General features: G+C 34.7%; 1 protein-coding gene across 4 annotated transcripts in view; it reads right to left on the bottom strand.

The window, feature by feature from the left end:
• The window catches only part of VRK2 (VRK serine/threonine kinase 2), a 94,132-nt gene that overhangs the window by 50,738 nt on the left and 30,066 nt on the right, over nt 1-13,328 (bottom strand). For all 4 annotated transcript variants that reach the window (XM_057740639.1, XM_057740638.1, XM_057740636.1 and 1 more), the window contains exons 3-7: nt 8,476-8,525; nt 7,721-7,790; nt 6,023-6,110; nt 4,358-4,463; nt 3,062-3,154 (exon numbers count right to left, since the gene is read on the bottom strand). In XM_057740639.1, coding sequence (XP_057596622.1) covers nt 3,062-3,154; nt 4,358-4,463; nt 6,023-6,110; nt 7,721-7,790; nt 8,476-8,525 — 407 coding nt within the window. The remainder of the gene's footprint in view (nt 1-3,061; nt 3,155-4,357; nt 4,464-6,022; nt 6,111-7,720; nt 7,791-8,475; nt 8,526-13,328) is intronic.

Here is a 13,328-nt window from a genome sequence, read left to right on the forward strand (position 1 = left end):
CTAGCCACAGTGGTTTTGTAAATGTAGATCAATTAAAATTAAGCTTCTTCCATAGGTTTCTTCTAGTTGTATGATTTCAGGTCTTACATTTAAGACTTTAATCCATTTCGAGTTTATTTTTCTGTATAAGAGTCCAATTTCATTCTTTTGCTTGTGTATTTCCCATTTTCCCACCACCATTTATTGATGAAACTATCTTTGCCCCATTGAATATCACTGGCTCTCTATGCTATTCCATTGGGCTGTGTCTGTTTTTATGCCAACAACATATTGTTTTGATTACTATAGCATTGTAATATAATTTGAATCAGGAAGTGTAATGCCTCTAGCTTTGTTCTTTCTCAAGATTGCTTTGGCTATTCAGGGTCTTTTGTGGTTCCATACATACTTTAGGATTGGTTGTTTATTTCTGTGAAAAATGCCACTGGAATTATGGGAGGGATCGCATTGAATCTGTAGATTGCTCTGGTTACTACAGACATTTTAGTAATGTTAATTCTTCCAATCCATGAGCAACAGCCTTGGCAATGATTTTTTGCAACTGAAACCGAAAGCATAGGTAATAAAACCAAAAATAAACAAGTAGGACTATATCAAACTAAAATGATTCTGCACAGCCAAGGAAATCATCAGCAAATGAAAAGGCAACCTATGGGATGGGAGAAAATACTTGGAAACTACATATTTGATAAGGGGTTAATATCCAAAATACATAAGAACTCATACAACTCATAAGACAAAATAACCCCATTAAAACATGGGCAAAGAACCTAAAGAGACATTCTTCCAAAGAAGACATACAAATGGCCAACAGGTATATGAAAAAGTCCTCAACATTAGTAATTATCAAGGAAATGACAAATTAAAAACCACAATGAGACATCACCTCACTCCTGTGAGAATGGCTGAGATAACAAGTGTTCGTGAGGGTGTAGAGAAAAGGGAGCCATTATACACTGGTGGGCATGTAAATTGGTACAGTCATTATGGAAAACAGTATGGAGTTTCACCCCCCAAAAAAAAGCAAAAACAAAAACATTAAAAATTGAACTACCATATGATCCAGGAATCCACTTCTGGGTATATATACAAAGGAAAAGAAATTATCTTGAAGAGTTATCTATATTCCCATGTTACTGCAGCATTATTAAAAATAGCCAAGATACATAAACTACCTTAGTGTCTGGTGATGGGTAAATAAAGAAAATGTGGCATATATATGCAATGGAGTATTATTCAGTCATAAAAAAAGAAACAAATATGCCACTTGCAACAACATGCATGAACCCAGAGGACATTATGTTAAGTGAAATAAGCCAAGACATACTGTATGATCTCACTTATATGTGGCATATACAAAAGTGAAACTTATAGAACCAGAGTACACAACAGTGATGCCAGGGGCTGGGGAGTGGAAGAAATGGGGTGATGTTGGTCAACGGGTACAAACTTTTAGTTAGAAGATGAGTAAGTTATGGGGATCTTATGCCCAACATGGTGACTATAGTTAATGATGCTGTATACTTCAAATTTGCTAAAAGAGTAGATCTTAAGTGTTCTCACCACAAAACAAAAGGTAACTATGTGAATTGATCAATGTGTTAACTTGATTAATCACTTGACAATATATATGTATAATAAATCATCACTTTGTATACCTTAAAAAATCAGGTTGTACAACCTAAACATATGCAATTTTTGTCAATTAAACCTCAATAAAGCTGAGGAAAAAAGCACGATGAAAAAAATTATTAATTAGAATTAAGTTAAATTTAAAATTCAGTTCTTCCATCACACTAGTCACATTATTTAAGACTATATTTTTAGAGCAGTTTCAAATTCAATTTTACTAATTTTAGAGCAATTTAGGTAAAACTGAGTGGAAAGTACAGTAAGTTTTCATATACCACTCTCTCCACCTCCCAAATACAGCTTCCCACACCATAGTATTACATCTGTTACAATGGATGAACCTATAACACATCATTATCACCAAAAGTCTATAGTTTACATTAGGGTTCACTTTTGGTGTTGAATATTCTATGAGTTTTGACAAATGTATAATAACATGTATCCACGATTGTTTCACTTCCCTAAAAGTCATCTATACTCGGCCTATTCATCCCTCCCTTCCCTCTAACTCTTGGCAATCACTGATCTTTTTAGAGCCTTCATAGTTTTGCCTTTTCCAAAAGTTATATACTTGGAATTATACAGATTTTCAGTTAGTAATATGCATGTAGCTTCCTTCATGTCTTTTCATATCTTAACTGCTCATTTCTTTTTAACACAGAATACTATTGCATTGTCTGGATGAACCACAGTTTAACTATTAAAGCACATCTTGATTCCTTCAAGCTTTGGCAACTATGAATAAAGCTGCTATCTGTGTGCAGATATTTGTGTGGATAAGAGTTTTCAACTCCTTTGGGTAAATACCAAGGAATTTAACTGCCAGATCATATGTTAGAGTATGTTCAGTTTTGTAAGAAACTGCCAAACTGTCTTCCACAGTGGCCATACTACCAGCAATGAACAAGAGTTCCTGTTGCTCCACATCCTCATCAGCATTTGGTATTTTACTACCCACATTTCCAGTGCTTAAAGGAAATGACTACCGTATTGTACAGTAACATACAGGATATTTCCATTATCACAAAAAGTTGTATTGGCAATGTTGCCACTCTGTTTAAGACTTAATTGTTTATACAGTGGAAGAGGAACTAAGGTGATAGCTTTTTTTTTTCTCTGCATAAATCCATCCCTTCTCTCATTGGATTTTGATGTTCTTTATTTACATTTGCTCAGAAGTTCAAATCCCTGCTCAGCCACTATATGTCCATTAACAAATTATTTACCCCTCCAGTCTCAGTTTCCTCACCCTATTCACTTATTAGTTTAGTGCATTAAATTAGATAAGTAAGATAAGGTAAATTACAACACTCATCATGTTAAGTCCTCATTTGCAAACTCTTCCTGATTAGGAGTGTGTTTTTTGAATATCTCAGTATGGGTACTTTGAGGATCCTTACTGAAGGCAAAAGCTTAATAGTGTATTTACCCGATCTGGATTTCTGTAACCCAAAAGGAGATTCGCTGCTTTTATATCACCATGAACGTATTCATTTTCATGTATATATTCCAGTACATTCAACTGTGGAAAGAAATATATAAGGTTATACTGATGTCTATTTAGAACTCATGATCAACCTGAACATTCTAAATTGAGAATAACGTATTTTTTTCATATTAACAAGGACAAAGTGATGTATTTCACAATTATACATTTATCTATTCCAAAATTATCACATGTGCAGGTCACTCATCCTGGGAAAAAGGTGAATAAAAGGATCCTCAAATATTAAGTGTTTCAAATACATCTCTGAGGGAGAGGAAGCCAAGACTCAACAATGCCTGTGCCTATGCTCCTGACAGCCTGGTGCCCAAATCACACCATGCAAAGAGGAAAAACACTATCAAATCAGAGACCTCAAGTGAAATAATCATGACACCACTCAGCAATCCCTCACCCAAGCAATAATTATAGATAAGTTTTGGGGCCCTCAGAACAAAACCCCACATCCACGGTCACAGAGAAAGGCATTCTCCCTCTGTAGAGTAACAGAAAACACCTATGCTTCATCTCTGAAGCCCTTGAGACTTGCATGTTACCTACACCTAGTGCTCAATAAACATTTGTTGGCTGGCTAGGGGATGAATGGGAAAATTAATGACTTCTATTTGCCACATTCCAATCTGGCATGAGTAGTCGCGTTCTATCTAAAATGGAAAAAATAAAATGGAGCTTAGGCAAACCAAACACAAACAAGATAAGACAAATATGTGGTATAAACAAAATGTGTGCATGGGTGCTATTAAGATTTCATTGCTTCTTATTTGGCAAAGTATATATTATTCATTGCCACACTAATTACTGCCACCATCCCAAACTCATAATAAAAACTTTATAGCACCCCCTTATCATTACATGTGTAGTATGGAAAATAATATATTTTGCCATACTTTGCATTGTTATAAATATAACTGACAAAAGAGAGGTTATTCCTATAGCAATGCAAGCTGGTTCTGATATGTAAAACAAAGCTGTGAGGAAAAAAAAAATCTGACTGTAGAACCAAAGCCTAATTGAGTTTGTAGTGCCAAACACAGCACATTCTGTCACTTACAGAGCCCACTGTTATCAATTTCACCAAAATAGCATCTACTCTCAATAACTGACATTTCTAGGGCAATAATCCTTCATTCTCTGATAATTCCACAAAGGGCAACAATTTGTATGTTGTAACAAGTAAATAATCGGGAAATGGAGCATGGGAAATAAGTCATTCTTTCTTACCATTCGGATACCTAGCTGCAGGACAGTTGACTTTTTAAAAGTACCATTCTGGTCTGAGATCTTCTGCAAATCTATTCCCAGTCTTTCCATTACCATAAATCTGTAACTATAAGAAGGAGAAGTCAAAAGGAGATGTTAAAATAGCAATGCTGAAACTGTCTATTTATGAATTTGAAACAATGGAAAAATACCCCCAACCTAACAATGAAGAATGATGCAATCTGAACCATTAGAGAATGAATGTACATTAATAATCTTTCTGTTCTTTTGCAGAAACATAGTACTAAGTAATTACTTTGCAGTTAGTTTCTGAGTAGAAGAGCACACAGTGCTGAACCACTCACACTAGAGTCTTTCTAAATTAGTCTTGAACTTAATTCATTTGGACTCCACCACCTTCTTGCCATATAGCCTTGAGCAAATTATTTTTCAATACAGAAAATTTTATTTACATTTGTTTCTTGGCCTTATAGAATCATATTTCCTTTCTCTATGTATTTATAAAAGTGTTTTTTTAAATGTACTTCCTCCTTTTCTGTTTGGGAGCTCCTCCCCTTCTTTTCTTCCCTTCACTTATATACCCACATCAGCCCCTATTCTATATCTATCTATATATACACACACAAACACATATAGGAATTTCTGTATTTGATAAAAATGCGATCCTATTATATGAACTTTTTTGCATCATATTTTTTCAATAATATCTCATTGAAATCCTTCCAAATCAACTGGTAGCGCTCTCACTGATTTCTTTAAAGAGCTGCATAGTATTACATGATTACCATGATTTACTCAGCCACTCAGTCCCCTATAGGCAGCCCTTTACTTTGTTTCAAGATTGTTCATTTTTTTAAATTTATAACATTTAAAGACCATTTGAGCAAAGCACTGACCTCTGACCCTATTTTCTCACCTAAGAAAAGAAACATTATCACCTCTCTTAAGAAGCTATTTAAAGAATAAAATGGGTACTTAACAAATAACAGAATTTTTTTTTAATTACTGCTAATCATTTATTTGTGATGACTAGCCATGTTTGGTGAGTTAAAAATATTTCTACAAATTCTTGGTTTTGCCTCTCCTCAAGAGATGGAGCTTAATTAATTAGATCTCCTCGCTTGAATATGGGGTAGACAATGATTTGCTTCCAGCAAAGAGAATACAGTAGAACTGATGGGATATCACATCTAAAATTAGATAATAAAAGGACTGTGACTTCCTTCTTGGATATACACTCTTGTGTGTGCTCTTTCTCCTTCTCTCTCTTTTTCAATTACTGGAAGCCAGCTGCCATGACTTTATGACACTCAGGCACCCAATGGAGAGGCCTGCCAACAATCACATGAGTGAATTCAGAAGCAGACCCTCTTAGGCCTGCCAATAGCCACGAGTGATCTTGAAAGCAGCTCTTTCCCCAGTCGAGCCTTGAGATGAATGCAGCCCGAAAGACATTTGACTACATCCTCATGAGAAGTCCTGAGCCAGAACCATCTATGGAAGCCATCTGCACATAGATGACTGACCCACAGAAACTAAAATAATATTAGTCTGTCATTATAAGCCACCACATTTTAGGCAATTAGTTATATAGCAACGAATAACTAATAGATCACATAAGAAATAGTTACAGGATAATATCTGATTATAATAATTCCATTTTACCTTTTCCCCTTGAATTCAGTAATACCAGATCCATAAAATAGAGGAATTCCTAAATAATCAAGCTGTTTGAGTTCTATCCATTTTTTGACTGCAAAGACAAGTTAACAGGAAAAAAGATACACTTTTTTAGAAAGGTATTTCTTACTTTTGCATAGATGCTTAAACTTATTCAGCTAACAAATAAAAATTAGACCTTCCTAAAACCTTTTTTTTAAAAAATCAAATATATCTAATAGTTGCAAATGCTATTTATCACTATAATTAACATAAAAACATATACAGATTTCTAACATTTTTAAATCAGTTATAACCAAAACAAAAATAGTCATAATCACTCTACTCAATATTCTGTAATAATCTATGTGGGAAAAGAATCTAAAAAAGAGTAGCTATATGTATATTTTATATATATATATACACACACACACATATATATGTGTAACTGATTCACTTTGCTGTATGGCAGAAACTAACAACACTGTAAATCAACTATACTCCAAATTAATTTAATTAAAAAAATAAAAAATAAAATATGCAATAAAAAAGTCAGTCATAAAATGCATTGATATCATTTACACAAATGTTTCTATTCATTAAAAAATTCATTCCTTTATATGTCTGTTACATTTATAAATATAAAATGTTAACTACCAAAGGATCAGTAAAAAGACAGCTTTTTCTTCCATTACTAAAAATCTAAAGTCACTGTAGTCAAAAAACAAACAAAAAAATAGAAATTAGGCAGAAAAATCATCTTTCTGTGAAATGGTTATACAGAAACTGTTTTGATTAAATTTAGTTTTTAAAAAATCAAATCCACTTAAATAATGTCAGCTTATTTAATTTTTCACTTCTCTACCATATATGCTTAATGTTTAGGACAGCTCTACTGATAAACAATGAAGTTAATGGATTCTATTTGTCACTCTGACATAGTTTAAACAGTTAGTAAAGACTACAGTCTTAATGTTCAGAAGGTTTTACTAAAGAAAACAGTTAATTATTGGGGTTAGACTCATTCTTTCTCCTAAACATAATGTAAAGGACCTTGATTATATAGCCATTACTCATATCAATTTCCTTTAAGCTTTACAAGTCCATCTATAACATATAGTATTTATAAAATGCTTTTTTTCTTCTTAGCTCTGCTCATATTTATTTCATATTCCAATCCTCTAACTGGTAGTTCTTATATATGATATCCAGCTCCAATTAATTACCCAACATACAAATTTTTAACATTTTTAAGTTATTTTCTAAATCATCTTAATGTTTAATCATTTCCATACACCATGCCCTAATCTATTCTATGGTCATTCCTTTTGTTTATAATCTACTACCCATTTTAATGTCTTTTCTTTATATCCTTCCTATCCAAATGGTTTTTTGTGAAAGAAACAATTTCACTCTACTATCTTTTACACCTAGAGAACTCTTGGTAGCTTAGATCAGCAATCCAATATTTTATGTAAAGTAACAGAAATAACTTTGACTTGAAACACATAATCAATTATGTACATAATATCAGGATTTGTATACCATCTGACTTGTTTTTATATAACAATTAACTGTATCATTTTACAATACAAATTTCTAAATGAAAAGAATTTTCCATAAGGCCAGAAAAAGACAAAAATATTAACACCCACTTTAGCAAACATATATATGGAAGTAGCCTACTTTGCTAATTTTACTTACTACAGTCTTTTTTTGCTGCTCTTTGATAAAACTTAAGTTCGGAAAATAATGGGCCATTTTCCTGATATTCCTATAAAAGAAAAGAACAATTAATTTTAAGAGAAAAAAAAGTCTGAAAGATGGAATTGGTATTTCAACTGTGAAAATAAGAGTAAACATATGAACTATATAATGGTACTTGAATCACAAAAATCTCATAAAAGTACTAAATAAACGAAGGATCTCATTTTTACCATTTTGTAATGCTATCTCTAGACAGTCTTACACGTGAAAGTAGTCTTCTTATGGAAAGAACTTACTAAAAACACTGAGAATTGTACATGTACACAGACACTCTATGTGTACTAAAATCTGTAACAGCGTGGATACACTGCAAACTACCCTGGTAGTTCACTCATAAATGATACCTTTACTGAGTGTCTACTACATTTCATTCATAATTAGGCACAGATGATACAAACAAAAATAAAACCTCATTCCTGCCTCTATGGACTTTACCATCTAAAGCAGAGAGGAAAAGAGAGGGAGAAGACAGAGAGTTAGATAAGATACAAGGATGATAAATGTCAATGCACAAGAACAAAATTCTTCAGTCTTTACATCTTAATAACATGAAAATATATCATAATACTTGGTGTATTCATAAGCAAAATTATGAAAACTAAGGTGAGAAACACTTTTGAAAAAAGGAAATGAATAAAGCAGAAAATAAAAAAGTCAAATAGAGATGAAACAAATTTAAGAGCAATACTTACCACTTTTATTACATGTCTTGCATCTTTATCTGGTTTATTCGTGGGGAAAGCTGCAGAACAAAAGACAGTGAGGAAAACAATAGTTGTTCCCAATTACTGAATGCCCACTATATCCAAGACACTGTGCTAAGAACCTCTCGTGGCAGGTATCACCTTCCTTTTATACAAGATCTTTCTACAGTTTAACAAGCTGAATAATTTGCTAAGTAGCAGCAGACTGGGGATTGAAACTCAAATCTAACACCACAGCCCACACTCTTTACCATAAACCATATCCAAATATTCAAACATGGAAACCAACAGATTATATTAGTAACAAAGATCCAAATGTAGGGGAAACTATTTTCCAAATATATAGCATTAAGCCCAAAAAATGATATATAGTATAATCCATTAATTCAATTTTGCTAAATTAAAATCTATAATAATTCAGAAACGAATATTGATTCATTTTAAGTAGAAAGTTCAAAACAACTTCTACTTGAAAAATCCTAAAATAAATCAAGTTAGAAAGAGAATACAGTCTTCAAAAAATCATCTCCTGAGTCTAACAATCAATTATTCCTAAAAAGTACGTATCTCATAACATAAGCTCATCTCAATTTCAAGTTATCTTACTTCATTTTATTACTTACCATTTGCATTTTAGATACAGTAATCCAACTTATGAAAATTCCACTCTTTAAATTCTTAAATAAAATCAATCATTTCATCTACATTATCTAAATGATTAAAAGTATTACTTTGTTTTCAAATCTTGATAAGAGAAGTTGACATGTATATTTATTTGTACTGTTGAAGGTCTACAATTTTGTCATTCATCTCTTTACTCTTCATTTATTCCTTTACTAATTGAATGAACCAATATTTCTTTATCAAGAGACTAGAATATGCAAGGCACTGTGTTAAGTGTTTATCAGGATGACGTTTAAAGGAAAGTGAAAGGATTCCCTGTCCCAACCTCCCAGCGAAGTCAGCTGGCATGTCCTGTCCAACATCCACCACAAACCATAGGGTGGCTGCTCCAGGGCCCCACTTCAGACATGGGAGCTCCCCTATCCATTACCCCACTGACATCTCTGTTGCTGACTCCAAGCTCTTTCCTCGGTCTTGAAGGTGGGCAAGCAGAGGCCCTGTAGGCCAGTGGGGTGCAGCCCAACAACCATCAAAGAAATAAAAGATCTGCAACAGGCTAGTTAATAGTCAGTGGAATACACAAATAGAATTTCTGAATTTGGCATGCAGGTACCTTTGAGAGCAGTATGTACCTATTAACATATTTGAAATGAAAGAAAACAGTGTGTTCTTTCCTTTGCTATTGTAAAAGACTTATGAAGTCCCTTAAAGAGGTGCCAGTGTCATAACTATGAAAGGGAAAAGCACCCCTTTGTGTTCCTAAAAACACACGCTATTGCTTTTGGGATAGAGTAGCCAAGCTGAGCCCAGAGCCTGCACAACCCATTCCTCCCCTAGCTTTGAAAGAGTTGATGGAAGCTATCTGGCTTGTCCCTGAGGAGTTGATATTGCAGAAGCATCCAGGTGCTTACAGGAAGGATAATCAATAAGAGGTGGAAGCACATACTCGGCTGCCTGAGGTGCCAACTGCTCCACCACAGGTAGAGCTCAGGTACAGAATGTCACCATGCTTTGCCTGATTTCACCGAACAAGCCTTCTGACAGATCTCCCATCCTCTGGCTTTCTCCTGGCTTTAGTCCATCTTCTCCAGGATGACCCAGTGGGGCAGAGTCAAGATGGCAGAGTAGGAGGACATGGAGTTTGCATCTCCTCACCAGTACAAGAATGCATCAGAGCAATTTTCACAGAGCACTCTCAAAGGTGCAAGTAGGGAACCCCAGACACCTAAGGGGATGGGAAGAATCACCATGCAACCAGGACAGAGGGTTGGGCCTAAGCTCCTATGGTAGGAGCGCTGAGTCCAAGCTGTAGACTAACAGAGAACTTCAGATCACTGGAAATATTAATCAGTGTGAGCTCTCCCAGAGGTCATCATCTCACCAAGACCCGGCACCACCCAACTGCCTGCAAACTCCAGTGCTGGATGCCTCAGGCCAAACAACCAGCAAGACAGGAACACAGTCCTACACATCAAAAAAAATAAGAGGACAAAAAAATATGTTACAGACAAAGGAGCAAGGTAAAAACCTATAAGACCAAATAAATGAAGAGGAAATATGCAACCTACCTGAAAGTAAAGATGATCCAAAGTCTCGGAAACAGAATGGAGGCAGGGATAGAGAAAATACAAAAAACATTTGACAAGGACATAAAAGAACTAAAGAACAAACAGTGATGAACAACACGATAACTGAAATAAAAAACACACTAGAAGGAAATAACAGTAAAATAACTGAGGCAGAAGAACAGATAAGTGAGCTGGAAGACAGAATGGTGGAAATAACTGTCGAGGAGCAGAAAAAAGAATGAAAAGAAATGAGGACAGTCTAAGAGACTTCTGGGACAACATTAAACGCACCAACATTCAAATTATAGGGATCCCACAAGAAAAGAAAGTGAAAGGGTCTGAGAAAACATTTGAAGAGAGTATAAATAAATTTCCCAGGCAGGTTAAAAACCTGCCTGCCAATGCAGGGGACATGAGTTCAAGCCCTAGTCTGGGAAGACCCCACATACCATGGAGTAACTAAGCCTGTGTGCCACAACTACCGAGCCTGTGCTCTAGACCCCATGAGCCACAACTACTGAAGCCCGCATGCCTAGAGCCCATGCTCCGCAACAAGAGAAGCCACCACAATGAGAGGCCCACGCATAGCAACAAAGACTAGCCCCTGCTCACAACTACAGAAAGCCCACGCACAGCAATGAAGACCCAATGTAACCAAAAATAAATTAATTAATTAAAAAAAAAAAAAGAAAGAAAACTTCCCTAACATGGGAAAGCAAATAGCAACCCAAGTCCAAGAAGCGCAGACTCCCATACAGGATAAACCCAAGGAGAAACACACCAAGACACATATTAATCAAACTAACAAAAACTAAATTCAAAGAAAAAACATTAAAAGCAGTAAGGGAAAAGCAACAAATAATATACAAGGGAATCCCCATAAGGTTATCAGCTAATTTTTCAACAGAAACTCTGCAGGCCAGAAGGGAGTGGAAGGATAAGTGTTCAAAGGGAAAAACCTATAACCAAGATTACCCTATCCAGCAAGGATCTCATTCAGATTCGACAGAGAAATCAAAAGCTTTACAGACAAGCAAAAGCTAAGGGAATTCAGCAACACCAAACCAGTTTTACAGCAAATGCTAAAAGAACTTCCCTAGGCGGGAAACACAAGAGAAAAAAAGACCTACAAAAACATATTGAAAACAAGAAAATGGTAATAAGAACATACATACCTTAAATGTAAGTGGATTAAATGCTCCAACCAAAAAACACAAACTGGCTGAATGGATAGAAAAACAAGACCCATATATATGCTATCTACAAGAGTCCCACGTCAGACCTAGAGACAGATACAGACTGAAAGTGAGGGAATGGAAAAAAGATATGCCATGCAAATTTTGGAAATCAAAAGCAAGCTGTATTTATATCAGACAAAATAGACTTTAAAATACTGTTACAAGAGACAAGGAGAGAAACACTACATAATGATCAAGGGATCAATCCAAGAAGACGTAACAATTGTAAATATTTATGTACCCAAGAAAGGAGCACATCAATACATAAGGCAAATGATAACAGCCATAAAAGGGGAAATCGACAGTAACACAATAATAGTGGAGGGACTTTAACATGCCATTTACACACATAGACAGACCATCCAGACAGAAAATAAGGAAACACAAACTTTAAATGACACAACAGACCAGATGGACTTAATTGATATTTACAGGATATTCCACCTGAAAGCAGCAGAATATAGTTTCTTCTCAAGTGCACATGGAACATTCTCCAGGATAGATCACATAGGTCACAAATCAAGTCTCAATAAATTTAAGAAAACTGAAATCATACCAAGCATCTTTTCTGACCACAATGCTATGAGATTAGAAATCAATTACAAGAAAAAAAACTGTAAAAAAACACAAACACATGGAGGCTAAACAATACACTACTAAATAACTAAAACATCACTGAAGAAATCAAAGAAGAAATAAAAAAAACACATAGAAACAAATGAGAATGAAAACACAACAACTCAAAACCTATGGCATGCAACAAAAGCAGTTCTAAGGGGGAAGTTTTATAGCAATACAATCCTACCTCAAGAAACAAGAAAAATCTCAAATAAAAAACCTAACCTTACACCTAAAGCAGCTAGAGAAAGAAGAACAAACAAAACTCAAAGTTAGTAGAAGGAAAGAAACTGTAAAGATCAGAGCAGAAATAAATAAAATAGAAATGAAGAAAACAATAGCAAAAATCAATGAAACTGGTTCTTTGAGAAGATAAACAAAACTGATAAACCTTTAGCCAGATTCACGAAGAAAAAAAGGGAGAGGACTCAAATCAATAAAATTAGAAATGAAAAAGGAGAAATTATAGCTGACACTGTAGAAATACAAAGGATCATAAGAGATTATGACAAGCAACTATATGCCTACAAAATTGACAACCTGGAAGAAATGGACAAATTCTTAGAAAAGTACAACCTTCTAAGACTGAACCAGGAAGAAATATAAAATATAAAACAGACCAATCACAAGGAATGAAATTGAAACTTCAATTAAAAATCTTCCAAAAAACAAATGTCCAGGACCAGATGGCTTCACAGGCAAATTCTAATAAACATTTAGAGATGAGCTAACACCCATCCTTCTCAAACTTTTCCAAAAAATTGCAGAGGAAGGAACACTCTCAAAGTCATTC

Source organism: Hippopotamus amphibius, chromosome 7 (genome assembly GCF_030028045.1).
Source record: "Hippopotamus amphibius kiboko isolate mHipAmp2 chromosome 7, mHipAmp2.hap2, whole genome shotgun sequence".
Lineage (NCBI taxonomy): Eukaryota > Metazoa > Chordata > Mammalia > Artiodactyla > Hippopotamidae > Hippopotamus > Hippopotamus amphibius.